The sequence below is a fragment of the Myotis nattereri genome (assembly GCF_964212035.1).
Source record: "Myotis nattereri genome assembly, chromosome: 3".
Classification (NCBI taxonomy): domain Eukaryota; kingdom Metazoa; phylum Chordata; class Mammalia; order Chiroptera; family Vespertilionidae; genus Myotis; species Myotis nattereri.
The window spans coordinates 61,047,723-61,061,688 of record NC_138077.1 but is presented as its reverse complement, the minus strand read 5'-3'; the positions used below and the strand labels follow the sequence as shown (position 1 = coordinate 61,061,688).

Genomic DNA, 13,966 nt, shown 5'->3' with positions numbered 1-13,966 from the left:
TCAAGAGAATGGGTGCTTTAGTAAGCCCACAATTTACCTAGTATTTCTATGTCATAGTTTCTTGTAGGGAAGCAGAACAGAACATGGGACTTTGATAGTCCTGGTGTCCTGTGTGACTTTGGACTAATTGTAAAGTATATTCATTTTATTCAATAAACACTTAGTAACCATAAACATTGTGTACTCAGGACCCAAAATGCAATGGTGCTCCAAATCCATCATGGCAAGCAGCCATTTAAACAAATCAACCTACTGGTGATGCAGATGCACATAGATGTACAGTGGGGACCCCAACGAGACAGGGCCATCATTTCCACTAGGAAGTGATTCCTGGGCTGAGATTAAACATGAATTCACCCCAAGACATCAAGGAAGAAAAAAAAAGAGCAATGCCAGAATGAAGGATGGACCAGTGGGGTGCAGGAACAGGACAGGGTGAACTGAGGGACATCGGGGATATTGGTATGACGGGAGCATAAGGTAAGGGAAGATGGGGTGAGAAGTGAAGCTGGAGAGCTGAGCATGGGCTGCATCGTGGAGGGCCTTGTGCCAGACCAAAGAGCCTGGACACTCTGGGCCTCTGATTCTTAACAAGGATTCACATTTTTGTTGCCTACACAGCTTTTGAAACTATAGTTGCCTGGCTAGTGTAATACTGATTAGTTGGGCCTTACTGAGATCTACCTTTATTTTTTACTCAACCTCTTTCTGTAAGCAATGAGCGATATTTAAGGGGCACAACAAACCGGTGTAATACCACATTTCTATCAACATCCGTGTGGAGAGTGCACTGGACGTGGATGGGACTGAAAGCAGGAAGTCCAGCGGAGGAGACCATCGTGCAGTCCAGGTGACTGAGGGAAAAAACAAAGGCAAAAGCAAAAGCAGTTGGGAAGGAGAGGAAGGGAAGAATATTGACACGCCAAGTGCACAGTCTGGACTTAATGTGAAGGTGGTGGTGGTGGCAAAGGGTGGATTGAGGAGCTGGGAGGTCTAGCTCGCCCATTACCTCCTGCCGTCCTTCTAAATCAACAGGCAACATGAAAACAGATATTTTCTCTGCTAGCGGAATGATAGGAAAAATCCTCCACCTTCCTTTCCTTTGCCCACTTTCCGAACGACTGCCACCTCTAATAGCTCCTCTCTCTGAACCTCTGCTGGTTAGTGTGTGGGGGGGAGGGGGACATGGAAGTGGAGGGGAATGAAGGATGACTGCCTTGTCCCAGCACCTCAGGGAAAAGAATGCTTACCTCAGGGATGTGAAGTGAGAATAAATACGATAATGTATGGACTGTGTCTGGCACATGGTCAGGGCTTACACTGGAGTGACTAAAGCTGAGCCTCCCTTTCCTCTGACCAAAAATTTCTACCCGGTCCTGTACTCCTCTCTTGAACAGATTTAGGAGGTTTTTAGTGCAAGACTAAAATGACAAGTTTTCACTCTTTTTCAGATAATATGTGATTTTTTTCATCATATGGAATATTGAAGTCGGAGCTAGGTGAAAGATCCCCCCCCCCTCCACCGACTTTAGTCTGTGTTTCATCAACTGAGAAGAAACTGTTTCCTGATAATCCTCCCTGAAATTTAACATTCTTTTCACCCTTATACTCAACGAAAAAAAAGTGCTAGCAGCAACACATCCGACGATTCCTTGTACCACCTAAAAGTTAATTCCTCTTCAGTGCTTTGCAAGTAACCAAAAACACTACACTTAAAAGAAAAAGGCGGCAGAAGCCTCTATTAAAGCTGTTCTTTTTATAAAAGTGCAGTCACAAATCAGTGCATTGCTAATGAAGAGTTTTCCTCTATAGGCCTCTAGACTGGAGACTTGCTCACAACTCCTGGCAGGGGCAGGAGGGTGGGGGTCTGGGGGTGTGCACAATGGGAGCTTTCAGCTCCTTTCCTTCAAAAGAACCCAGCAGAGGAAGTCAGATGCCAGAACCAGCCACCCGCTCCTCTCCAAAGGTTAAGCCCAGATTGTTATAAGGAGAACTGGGGAGAGGGGTGTATTGGACTCAATCATTCAAATCTTCCTCTTAATTTAAAAATGATCAGAAATGCATCTTTTACTCTTCTTCTGGAGGTACATATACCAGAAAACACACTGTGGCCACCGAGAGCCAGGTTACCTACATCAGAATCCTGGTCCCAGCTCTGCTACTGCCGTGGGTCTTGGACTATTACTTGCCTGTGACTCATTTCATCATCGGTAAAGGAGGGTAATAGTCATACTGATGCAGGCGTTCCGGAGGTCTGGGGACCCCAGGTCCGTGAGGGTCTGAGACCCACTGTGGGTTCTTGGCTTCACACAGGAAAGAATTTAAAATCAAGCCAGCGTGGAGCGTGGAAAATGAGTGTTTCAGTGAAGCAGGATCTTCCTACAAAAGGGGTGGAGATTTCTCAGAGGAACTCTCTTGCTATTTTTTGTCCATATATGGGCTTTCCATTTCTGATCCTGGTGGTTCTGGGTGTGCTATGCATGCTAATGTAGTATAATGAGTGTATAATGAGGATAGGGCTTATCATTAGGTGACATTAGTTGCCATGTTGGATCCAGCCTGTTTCTGCCAGTTTTAAGCCATAAATCTGGTGGCGGGGCGGGGGGGGGGGGGGGGGGGCGGGGGTCGTCTTAACTCTTGACAGTTTCTGTAGCTTTATCAATTGCAGCTGTTCTGCTGCATACCCTACCTCGGGTCCAACCTCAGAGAGTTGTTGTGAGGATTGAAATGAACGAATAGATGTAAAGTGCTTAGAAGAGTGCCTGCCATGTGGTTTTCTGGTCAGGAGATACTGTTCCACAGGGGAGGGTGCCAGGGTGGATCAACCCACGGAGCTGCTAGAAATGGATCTCTTCTAGAACAAGAGAGTGTCAGTACTGGACCATAGGCCAACTGAGCCCCACAGACATGTAGTTAACTTGTACAGGGTTTAACTTAAAAAAAAAAAAATCATTACCACCTGGCCAGTGTGGCTCAGTGGTTGAGTACTGACCCACGAACCAAGAGGTCCCTGGTTTGGTTCCTGGTCAGGGCACATGCCCAGTTTGCAGGCTCAATCCCCAGTAAGGGGGCATGCAGGAAGCAGCCAATCAATGATGTTTCTCCTTGATATTTCTATTTCTTTATTCCTCTCCCTTCCTCGCTCTCTAAAAATCAATTTAAAAAAAATCATTACCAACATACATGGCTCAGGAGATATACAAATCAGCATTTCTTCTGCAGTCTCTCCATGGGAACTTTCCCCTCTTCCTTATAAAATGTAAATAAATTAGTTCTAAAGTAAATCAAAGCTACAATTTGTCAAGAACTATGTAATTTTACATGTTATCTAATTGAATCCTCAGAACTATGTTAGGATTATGACCCTCATTTTACAGGTGAAGAAAATGAGACTCAGAGAGGCTAAACAGCTTGCAGAGAGTCTGTAAGGACGTGACCGAGCTGGGGTGTGACACTCAGCTCCCAGGGTAACACAGTGCATCCTTCTAGTTCACTGTTCCCTCCAAATCCACCTCGCGCCTGCAGGGACTTCTTAGACCACCTCCAATCTACTCATCTAAGAGAATTTCCTCAAATTCAACCTCCTCTCACCATAGCTCTGACTACAGAGCTAAAGGTGGTGAGGAAATGAGCATTTTATGCACATTACAAATGCCCTAGGAAACTGATGAGAAAAAATTAAGAGGTTCTGAGATTCCCTAAATATGTAGACATTAAAAGGAAGACTCAGAACGCTTGACTGTGTAGAGAAAATTACTTTAATGGTCTAAAAAGTCAAAGGTTGGGAAATCTTTCATTTTTTTTTAATATAGGCAAAGAATGACTGGAGGGAGCTTAGAGTTCTAGCTATGCCATGGCAAATTTGAGGCAGTGCTGAGATTTTTAATATTTATTAGCTGTCTTAATAGAAGGGAAGTCTATGGCAATAAGCGAGCAATACCCTTGGTTTTACAACTTACTAGCTTTGTGACCTTGAGCAGATTACTTAGCCTATGTAAGCCTCGATTTTCTGATCTACAAAATTAGCATAGCCTTAAACTTGGAAGTGTGTTCTGAGGATTGCATGGGATACATACAGAGTGATTAGCATGCTGGCTGGTATACAGTAGGTACTCTACAACTGTGTTTTCCCACACTGTTAATTCTCCTCAGTGACTTAAGATAATCAGAACATAGATGTGCAATTTTGGAATGAAATGGGGGGGGATAGGAAAGGAGGGACTATTTGAGCAGACAGACAATAATTAGAGTCTTCTTTCTCTTAAACAGTCTCAAAGTGCTATTTTATATGCAGCAGCATTCAAATGGTACCTCTGACAAGAAGAGTTGGAATACAGAGTAAGTGTAAATGACTTAGCTGTCACCTAGAAATTTAAAGCTTCTGAACTACTACTGCTGCTAATGGCTAATATTGAGTATTTACTATGACCAGAGCACATGGCTACTCACTTTATGGGCATCATTTTATTTAGTCCTCACAATCTCAAAGGAAACTACTATTCTCTCCACTTTGTGGATGAATTGGAACCTCAGGACAATTTTATAACTTGTCTAATATAATGAACAACTGCAACTTGTCCATGGACATGGACAAATAATTTTGTCTAAGCCCAACATGCAAAACTTATGTCAATCTGATGAACTTGGGGGGAAAATAATGGATAGTATAAAACTGTGGCTTTCATGTAAATTATCTTAGGCTAAATTATCTAATCCAGATATCCAACCTGCTACACTTAATCAGATTATCGACAGAACTACAATGTTAAATACACAGTAGGCACTTACTGCTTTGTCTAATAATTGTGTCTCTATCGTTAATGTCTTAGGATTAAGCTGGAATTTTGTGCCCTGCCTTTACCTAAAATGGAGAAGTAATACCTATTTGAAAAGGAGATGTGAGGTAAAGCTATAAAAAACTACATACACATAGGATTTCCAAGTCACCTTTTCTCTAGACTGCATTTATCTTCTGTCAATGAAAATTGAATCTCTGTAAATTTAAGAAAGAGTTTTACTTGGCCCATCCTGAGGACTATAGCCTGGGGATATAAATAAGAAGCCCTGAAAGAATGTTCTAACTTCCAAAGATGAGTGGTACTTACATAGGCAGAAAGAAGGTGGGAGTAAGAAGTGAAGAGTGAATTATTTTAGGGCCAGGACACCTTTTCTTTGGGGGAAGAGAACAGGAAGGTGTGGTTTTGTAAAAATACGTTTTTATTGATTTCAGAGGAGAGACAGACAGAGATGAGAGAGAGAGAGAGAGAGAGAGAGAGAGAGAGAGAGAGAGAGAGAGAGAGACATCAAAGATGAGAGAGAATCATTGATCAGCTGCCTCCTGCATGCCCCACACTGGGGATCGAGCCTGCAACCCAGGCATATGCCCTGACCAGGAATCGAACCATGACCTCCTGATTCATTGGTAGATACTCAATCACTGAGCCATGCCTGAATCTCTGATATAACATCAAATGCCACCCAGAAAATTGGTAAAAGCATATGCCCCATGGGTGAACGACTCTCATCACCCTTGCTTTCTGATATTTGACTGCTACTTTTAACACCTGAGATTAAGAGACCGATCATACATTTTCGGTTTCATCAATTTAGCACATCCTTCAAGCACTTTCTCCGAGTGAAGCAATGTGCTAAATGTTGTGACCACAATGAAGATATAGAAGAGACCATCCCACCTGCCTGAACTTGTAAAAACATCTATTTGTATCCTATGACACTAATTGCAATTATTTCTTTTTGGGTCTGTACTCTTCCTGCAATATGAACTCCTTGCGGGTAGCTATAGTGGCTTATTTTCTGTTTTTATCTCCAACACCTAGAATAATGTTAAGCACACAGCAAGGGATCAAAAATGATTGTGGAGTAATCCGTTTACAGCCGAGCAGGGGAGATCAATCATGTGCACAAACACAGGAATATAATACAGATGGTGACAATTCCCTTAAATGCTATAGTTCATAAAAGCACCAGTCACTTCTCAAGAGACTGAAAAAAGGGATTGAAGGACAGAATATTTGGAGACAGTGAAGGTGCAAAATTCGAGGAGTAGCAGAACGTGAGAAGGGAAAGATAGTGGATTTGTAGAAGGAACTGAATGAGATAAGCCAAAGTTAAGAATTTTATTTAATACACAATGAGAATCCTCAAAGCTTCCAGATGGTAAAGTATAGTAAATTTGCTTAACTGCTGATATTTCAAAAAGTAACGTCCCAGGATTTCTGGTTCCAGCCAAGATGGAATAGCTCCATTGCAAACCCCGTGGTAAAATAGTCTTCCCTCTTACAATTAAAAAAATACTGGAAGACACTGGACAGTGGAAAGAACCCAGGGGCCTTGGTTCCGCCCTGGGGAGGAGATGAGCCTGCACCCACACCCAGTGTCAAGGTGGGAAGAGACGGTGCAAGGCAGGGTTCATTTCCCCCTCAGTTAAGCAGGCTAGTGGAGAAGGGATCCTCCACCCAATCACCATCAACAAGGCAGAATGAGGTGGCACTACACTTGCCTCCCTCCCTTCTGCCGGGGTCCCCAGGGCAGCATGGAGGTGAGTTTCACTCCCACCCTCTAGCAACAAGTGGTGTGAGTCCGCACTCTCTTTCTTTCCTCCTGGGTGTCAGCAGCCCCACCGGGAGCTGAGCTTATACCCTCACTTGAAGGCAACAGCTTCGCACCAGCTGGCGCCCCACTTTCATTAAGGTACAAGCACAGGCTGGGGGAGCTATGGTCCTTCCCATCTGCAGAACAGTGCAAACAGGTCTCCAGGGCTGAGGCACTCGGTGGGGCACATCAAGAAATAAACACACACACCCAGCTCCCATGTTACACTTCAACAAGGGCACTGCCTGCTGTAAATCTATATAATTAAAGCCTAAGCGACCATTACGGCAGAACGACCAGTTACTATGATGTGCACTGACCACCAGGGGGCAGACGCGCAACACAGGAGCTGCCCCCTAGTGGTCAGTGCATTCCTACAGGAGGAGCGCCACTCAGCCACTCAGCCAGAAGCTGGGCGCACAGCTGGTGAGCACAGAGGTGGTGGTGGGAGACTCTCCCACCTCCACAGCAGTGCTAAGGAGCAGCAAGCCAAGCGGTAAGGAGCAGTGAGCAGGCAGGTGGTAAGAAGCATGGGGTCCCGGGCTGCGAGAGGGATGTCTGACTGCAGGCTTAGGCCTGATCCCCAGGAGCGGGCCTAAGCCGGCAGGTGGACATCCCCCAAGGGCTCCCAGACTGCGAGAGAGCACAGGCTGGGCTGAGGGGACCGCCCCCCCCCCCTCCAGTGCACGAATTTCATGCACCAGACCTTTAGTATGTATATATTAAAAGGAGTTTCCAGAGTCTCTTATGTAATACCTAAAATGTCCAGGAAAAAATAAAAATCACTCATTACCCCCATAGATCAGGAAAATCACAACTTGAATGAGAAAGGACCATCAATAGATGGCAACATCAAGATGAATCATATATTAGAATTGTCTGACAAGATTTGTATAAGTTACAATAAAAACGCTTCAGTGAGCAATTATGAATTCTCTTGAATCTAACTGTAAAACTAGATAATCTAACTAAAGAAACAGGAAAGATGCAATCATACATGCTACAACATGGCTGAATCTAGGAAAAACTATGCTAAGTGAAATAAGCCTGTCACAACACACACACACAAACATCTATGAAATGTCTAGAACAGGCAAATCTATAGAGATTGGAAGCTGAAATTAGAGTGGTACAAAGAGGGACTATTAGTGAGTATAGGTTTCCTTTGGGAATGATGAAAATTTTCTAAAATTAGATTATGGTGATGTTTGTACAACTCTATAAACAAACTAAAAACATATCAAATTGTATACTTTATATAAACAAACTTTATGATATGTAAATTGTATTTCAATGTAAATTGTAATTTAAGTTAATAATTAAAATTTGAAAAAGCAATGTAAGTTATCAAACTAAAAAACACAGCAAATGATATTTTAAAGAAGACACTTGCTAGATGGGCTCAATAGTACAGTGGAAATAACAGAGGAGAGAAAGCAATAAACCTGAGGACAGATCAATAGGATTTGCCCTGAACAACAGAGATAAAATAGACCAAAAAAATGAGCAGAGCCTCGGGAACCTGTGGGACAATAGCAACAGATCCATCATCAAAGTCCCAGAAGGATATGAGAAAGAGATTAGGGCTGAAAGAGTATGTTAAGAAACAATGGCTGAACACTTCCCAAATTTTTCATGTGCTGAAAGAAAAGAACTGTCAACCATGAATACTGTATCCAGTGAGGAGTGAAGGGGAAATAAAGACATTATCAGACAAAAGAAAACTAATAGAATTTGTTGCTAGCAGACCTATCCTAACAAACTGGCTAAAAGAAGTTCTTCAAATACAGGAAATGATAAAAGAAAGAATCAGGCAGGAAGAAAGTGTAACAGGAAAGTGTAGAAATATGGACTTCTCATAAATCTTATTAATCATACTTGATGGTTGAAACAAAAATTATTCATCACCTTATGACTGAGAAAAAGATATTTAAAATATTTAATGGTAAAAAAATTATTTCCTCCTAAGATTAGGAACAAGAGGATATCATACTCACTACTCTTATAAGTTCTAACCATTATAATAATGCAAACAAGGCACACAGATTGGAGAGAAAGAAGTAAAACTGTCCCTATTTGCAGATGACATGATTATGTATGTCGAAAATCTCAAGGAATCTACAAAAATGAAAAGACACTCTGAAAAAGTGAGTACAGCAGGTTCTAGAACATACAATGCAATTACATTTCCTTTTTTCTTTTACATTTCTATTTACTAAAATCTAATATATAGAAAACAAAATTTAAAACACAGTAACATTTATAATTGCTTCAAAAATTAATACTTAGGGATAAATTCAACAAAACATGTACGAAATTACTAAATGTTGATGAAATATATCAAAGACATAAATGAAAGGAGAGATACCAAGTTCATGGACTGGAAGACTCCAAGTAGTCAAGATGCCAGTTCTTCCCAAATTTATCTATAGGTTTAATACAATCCTTATCAACACATCAAGGAGTTTTATAGGCATAGACCATCTTCTTCTAAAATGTATATGAGAAGGCACAGGGACTACCATAGCTAAAACATTTTTAAAGAGAAGAATGAAGTGAGAGGAACCACTCTACCAGATGATAAAGCTTGTTAAACAGCTACAGTGGTCACTATATTATCTTTGGAGGGATAGACACAAAGATCAGTGGAACAGCTAGAGACATACAACTGTAACTAAGTGATTTTTTTCCAATGGTGTAAAAGCAATTCACTGAAGTAGGCTTTTCAACTAATGGTGCTGGAGCAACTGTATTTATCTCAGAGAAATAAAAACTTATATTCACACAAAGACCTGTAGAAAAATGTTCACAGTAAAAATTAAATGTTCACAGCAGCTTTATTTTTAAAAGCCCACAACTGCAAACAACTCAAATATCCTTTATACCCACCAATGGATAAATGGTTAAACAAACTGAGGTACATCTGTACCACAGAATACTACTCAGCAATAAAGAGGAATGAACTACTGATACATGCAACTTGAATGGATTTCAAAAAAATTATGCTGAATTTTTTAAAAAGCCAATCTTCAAAGGTTATATAATGCACGGTTCCATTTACATAACATTCTTGAAATGACAAAATTATAGAGAAAAAGAGCACATTGGGGATTGGGGACTTGAAGCAGAGGGAGCTGTAACTATATAAGGAAAGCATAACGAATCCTGTATCATGACTGTGGTGGTCACATGAACCTACTCATGATAAAATTGCACTAAATATGTGCACGTACACACAAATGAGTGCATGTATAACTTGAAATCTGAATAAGGTTGATGGACTGTCAATGTGTGATACTGTATAACAGTTATGCAAAATATTACCTTTGGGAGAAATGAGGTGAAGGGTATATGGAAATCTATTATTTCTTAGAACTGCATGTAAATGCATAGTTATCGCAAAAAAAATTAAAACAAAGCAATGATCCAATATACAAGGATGGGCAAAAAGTAGGTTACAGTTCTAAGAACACAAAACAGAGTTTATTCTTGTATTAGTATAATCCTATCTTTTTTCATATAAACAACTGTAAACCTACTTTTGTCAACCCCTGTATATATCAAGAGTTACAATCATGATCATAACTTTATGAACTTGGCAACTTCAGTTCAGAATTTATCAGTCATTTGTCTACTCAACACCCATATTAGGCACTGTTCTAGGTGATAGAGATTCAGGGCTGAAAAAAGCAGGAAATATGAAATATAAAAATAGCTCAATGAATGAGAAAGGTCATTACATCTATAATCACACATGTAAGAACTGGACCCAAATTAAATTTCTAACAATGAAAGTAATATTTGGAATATTATATACTCATTAAAATGATCATGAATACTATCTAACAGAATGGAAAATGCTTATAAAATTAAGGGGAATACAAAATCATCCATTCATTAGTATTATGATAATTAATGACAACTTGTTTTTATATGAATAAACTTTTATTAAATTTTAGATAATTAGAAATAAAGAAATGCAAGATAAATGCTTTCTAAACATCTGATATTATCATCTCTGTGTCATAGTATTTTCACACTTGTGTTTATTAAAAAGGATAGACATTCATTTAAATTTTTTTTACAAAGTCAAGAACCATCAAATGAAAAAAATAAGCAATGCTAAAGTAAATTCAGTTTTCATCAGTATCGGAATGGTTAGGTTCTGATCTTAGCCCTCTTGGAAAAATAGTGTAGGCAGCAGCTGTTGGTTTCCATTTAGTCAAAGAAGTCTGAACATGAGGAGGCCACTCCCTGTTGTAACTACGCTTGTAGGAAAACAGAGCAAAAAGCATAGTGGGATGAGGGAGTAAGAGATAATACCGGGAAAAGAAAAGATGCTCCTATGGAATCACGGGGGTCAGGATCGTAACTAATTTAGGGAAAAGTCTGGGAAGAAAACATTTGTGTGCTGCTTATAGTGTGATTAAGGCAAGATAGTCACCAATCCAAGTATGACCCTATCTACAGAGCACAAAAGAGAGTGGGGGAGTTTGTAAATTACCGGGTGAACTCTAAGGCCACACCGGGTAATTAATCACAAAAGGAGCCTCTTCACAGGGGTATAAAATGCATTTGGACACAACTGCAACCCTGAGCTCTGACAAATACAGGGCAGACCCTCCCAGGAGCATACCTGAAGACACATCCTTTCGGTCTCAGTACCATCTTTCACAAAAATAATTATTTTGAAGAAAAACAAAACAACTCCTGCCCTGTAACTACCTACTAACCTCTGCTTGTCAAACAAGGAGAAAGTTATCTCCCTCAGCACAAAAGGCATCAGGTGCTGCCCTCAGTAGGAATGACCTGGTGTGATAGCAAGGCACCCGGACGCCCTGCTCCGAGGGGCCGCCAGGGATGCTCCAGTCCCTGGACCTGCCTGCCTCCCTCCTGTGCCGCCCCCCACCCCCCAGCCTCGCTCTTTCCTGATGGCCCTCCGGGGGCCCAGTGAATAGTCACTGACTGTGGTGTTAACTAGCAACAGTCTTTTATTTCCTAGTCCAATGCCTCCATGTATTTTTTAAAAAACCAATACATTTCTTTTAAAAAAATACTTTCCCGGGAAATAATCAACAGTAATTGTCATGGATCTGTAGCAGACCCTAGAAAAACCTAGACAGGCAAGAATCTGTCCATAGAGCAATATTCCAAATATGAAATTCATGGTTCAGAAATAAGGAACTATGAATCGGCTTCTCAAAGAAGTTTCTTTTGTTCCCCCCCACCACCTCTTACTGAATTCTGCTTGTGTAAAAAGTTTTGATTCTGTGATGTAGGGACAGATAGTAACCATTCATGCCCTTTGCCCTCTATGTATAGAGGGGATAGGAAGATGTTCATTACTTTTCTAAAGACACCTATCTTTTAAAATAATGTCATTCTTTAAACTCCATCTGGCACTTGAGTCTCTTGAAAGATTTAGGCATGAGCTAGAGAACAAACCCATCTGGACTGCAGTGTAGATTTCACGTGCTATTCTGCTCACATCTTTCCCTTGGCTTGGCACATCTTTGAGATCCAACTTACTGACTAGGATCCCGGGGCATCGGAGGCGGAGAAACAAGTCTTCAGGACAGACATTCTGGCTCATTTCACAAATCTCAGTGGCCAGGTAACAGCATTAACTTTCTTTTCTGTGCTTTTTACTAGTATCATGATAAGGAAAGTGTTTCTTTCCCCGCACTCATCCACCACCCCCACCCTGTGCATGGGGCATCACACTGGCTTTTTTCTGAACACTATCTGCTCATGTCCTATACGAGGGACCCGGCCCGACTCTGGGCTGGCACCATGACAGGGACAGCGCCAATTCGCTCCAGCGTTGCTTGGCTGATGGTGTGGGCATGTGTGTGCTGCAGCCGAGGCTTCCTGCTGACCGAGCCATTGCTCCTGGGCATGACCTGCGGTGATGAGCCTCTGTTGGCTGTCACTACCAGAGTCCTATGTGGAGCTGGGACCAGGTGGGTCCCGTTAGCATAGATGGATGGTATGTTGGCATTGCCCGAGTGCAGGGAGAAAGATTGGCGCAAGTCACTGAAGTGGTTGAATGACTCTGTGTTTCTATGAGCTTTTGGATTATTGCTCCAGTATCGGCTGTTGTAGGTATTAGAGGAGGTCAATGTGTTGTTCTCAGAGGAGGGTATCTCGGTGTGAAATGCTTTGGCAGAAGAACATTTAGGTGGAAGATCATCCTCTCTGAAAAGGAAGAGAATAAAGTTGTCATTGGGATTTCCTTCAGGTTTACCTACCAGGACTTTCTTCTACATTAAGGATAACATGTCTGAAATACAAATCCTCAGGAAAGGCCACAGCAGCTCTGGTGGCCTTGGCTTTAACATTCATTCCCTCTGAGACAATGCCCTAGAAATTTTTCCTCAGCTTCTCAGTCTCCAAGACTACAAAAGGACATTTCAAATCTCTCAAAGACTTGTGTTTTCCAATATAACAAAAAAAGTGTGTAAGTGTGTGTGTGTGTGTGTGTGTGTGTGTGTGTATGCATTTGCTCTAAATAGGAAAATAGTCTGTGAAGAATTCTGCTGAGCTAGCTGCTATAACATAGCTAGGAAACTAAGCTCTGGGTGTGAAGAACTTCAAGAAATGGTTAGAATAGGCCTGATCTTATTGCACTTTGGGGTTTGAGAGACCATTGTGGTCGGCCGAAAAGAAGTTTTCCTCAGTAATGTTATGCTGGGATGAAATCTGTTCCTGTATACATAAACCCTTAAGAATTAGAAGATGCTAAGAGAAGTCATTAATTTAATTTAAGAGGTTAATTCATTTAACAGTTATTGACTATCATTCCACTAGATGTTTTATGTAAAATAGACAGCTCAGATGGTCAATAAACCTCTGATCAAATGGGGGTGACAATTAATATAAGAATATCTGCAAGTCTGCAGGGTTGGGTAAAGAGCAAAAATAGTTTATGTGAGGAGGTGATAGCTTTTTCAATAAGGATATGATACGATGCGATCTCATTCTGAGCCTGAACCTTCCTATTTCCACCATATGCCAAAAATCATTTTTCTTGTCCTGGCCAATGTCACTAGGTGGTTAGAGCACTGGCCTGTGGACCATCAGGTCACTGGTTCGATTCCTGGTAAAGGGCATGTGCCTGGGTTGGGGTTTGTTCCCTGGCTCTGTTTGGGACACGTGCAGGAAGCAACCAAGTGATGTGTCTCTCTCACATTGATGTTTCTCTCCCTCTCTTTCTCTCTCTCTCCCTCTCTCTTCCACTCTCTCTAAAAAAATTAATGGGGAAAAATACCCTCTGGCAAGGATTAACAACAAAAAAAGAGTCACTTTTCTTTAAAGATCATTTTGACATTGTTTTCTTAAGATGTTTATATTC

At 41.2% G+C, this 13,966-nt stretch overlaps 1 protein-coding gene across 1 annotated transcript in view; it reads right to left on the bottom strand.

Moving 5' to 3' along the window:
- Positions 1–10,549: 10,549 nt before the first annotated feature.
- Positions 10,550–13,966, bottom strand: part of IGSF11 (immunoglobulin superfamily member 11) — a 120,960-nt gene continuing 117,543 nt past the window's right edge. Inside the window, exon 7 of the mRNA XM_081086902.1 lies at positions 10,550–12,810. Coding sequence (XP_080943028.1) covers positions 12,369–12,810 — 442 coding nt within the window. The 3' untranslated portion in view covers positions 10,550–12,368. The remainder of the gene's footprint in view (positions 12,811–13,966) is intronic.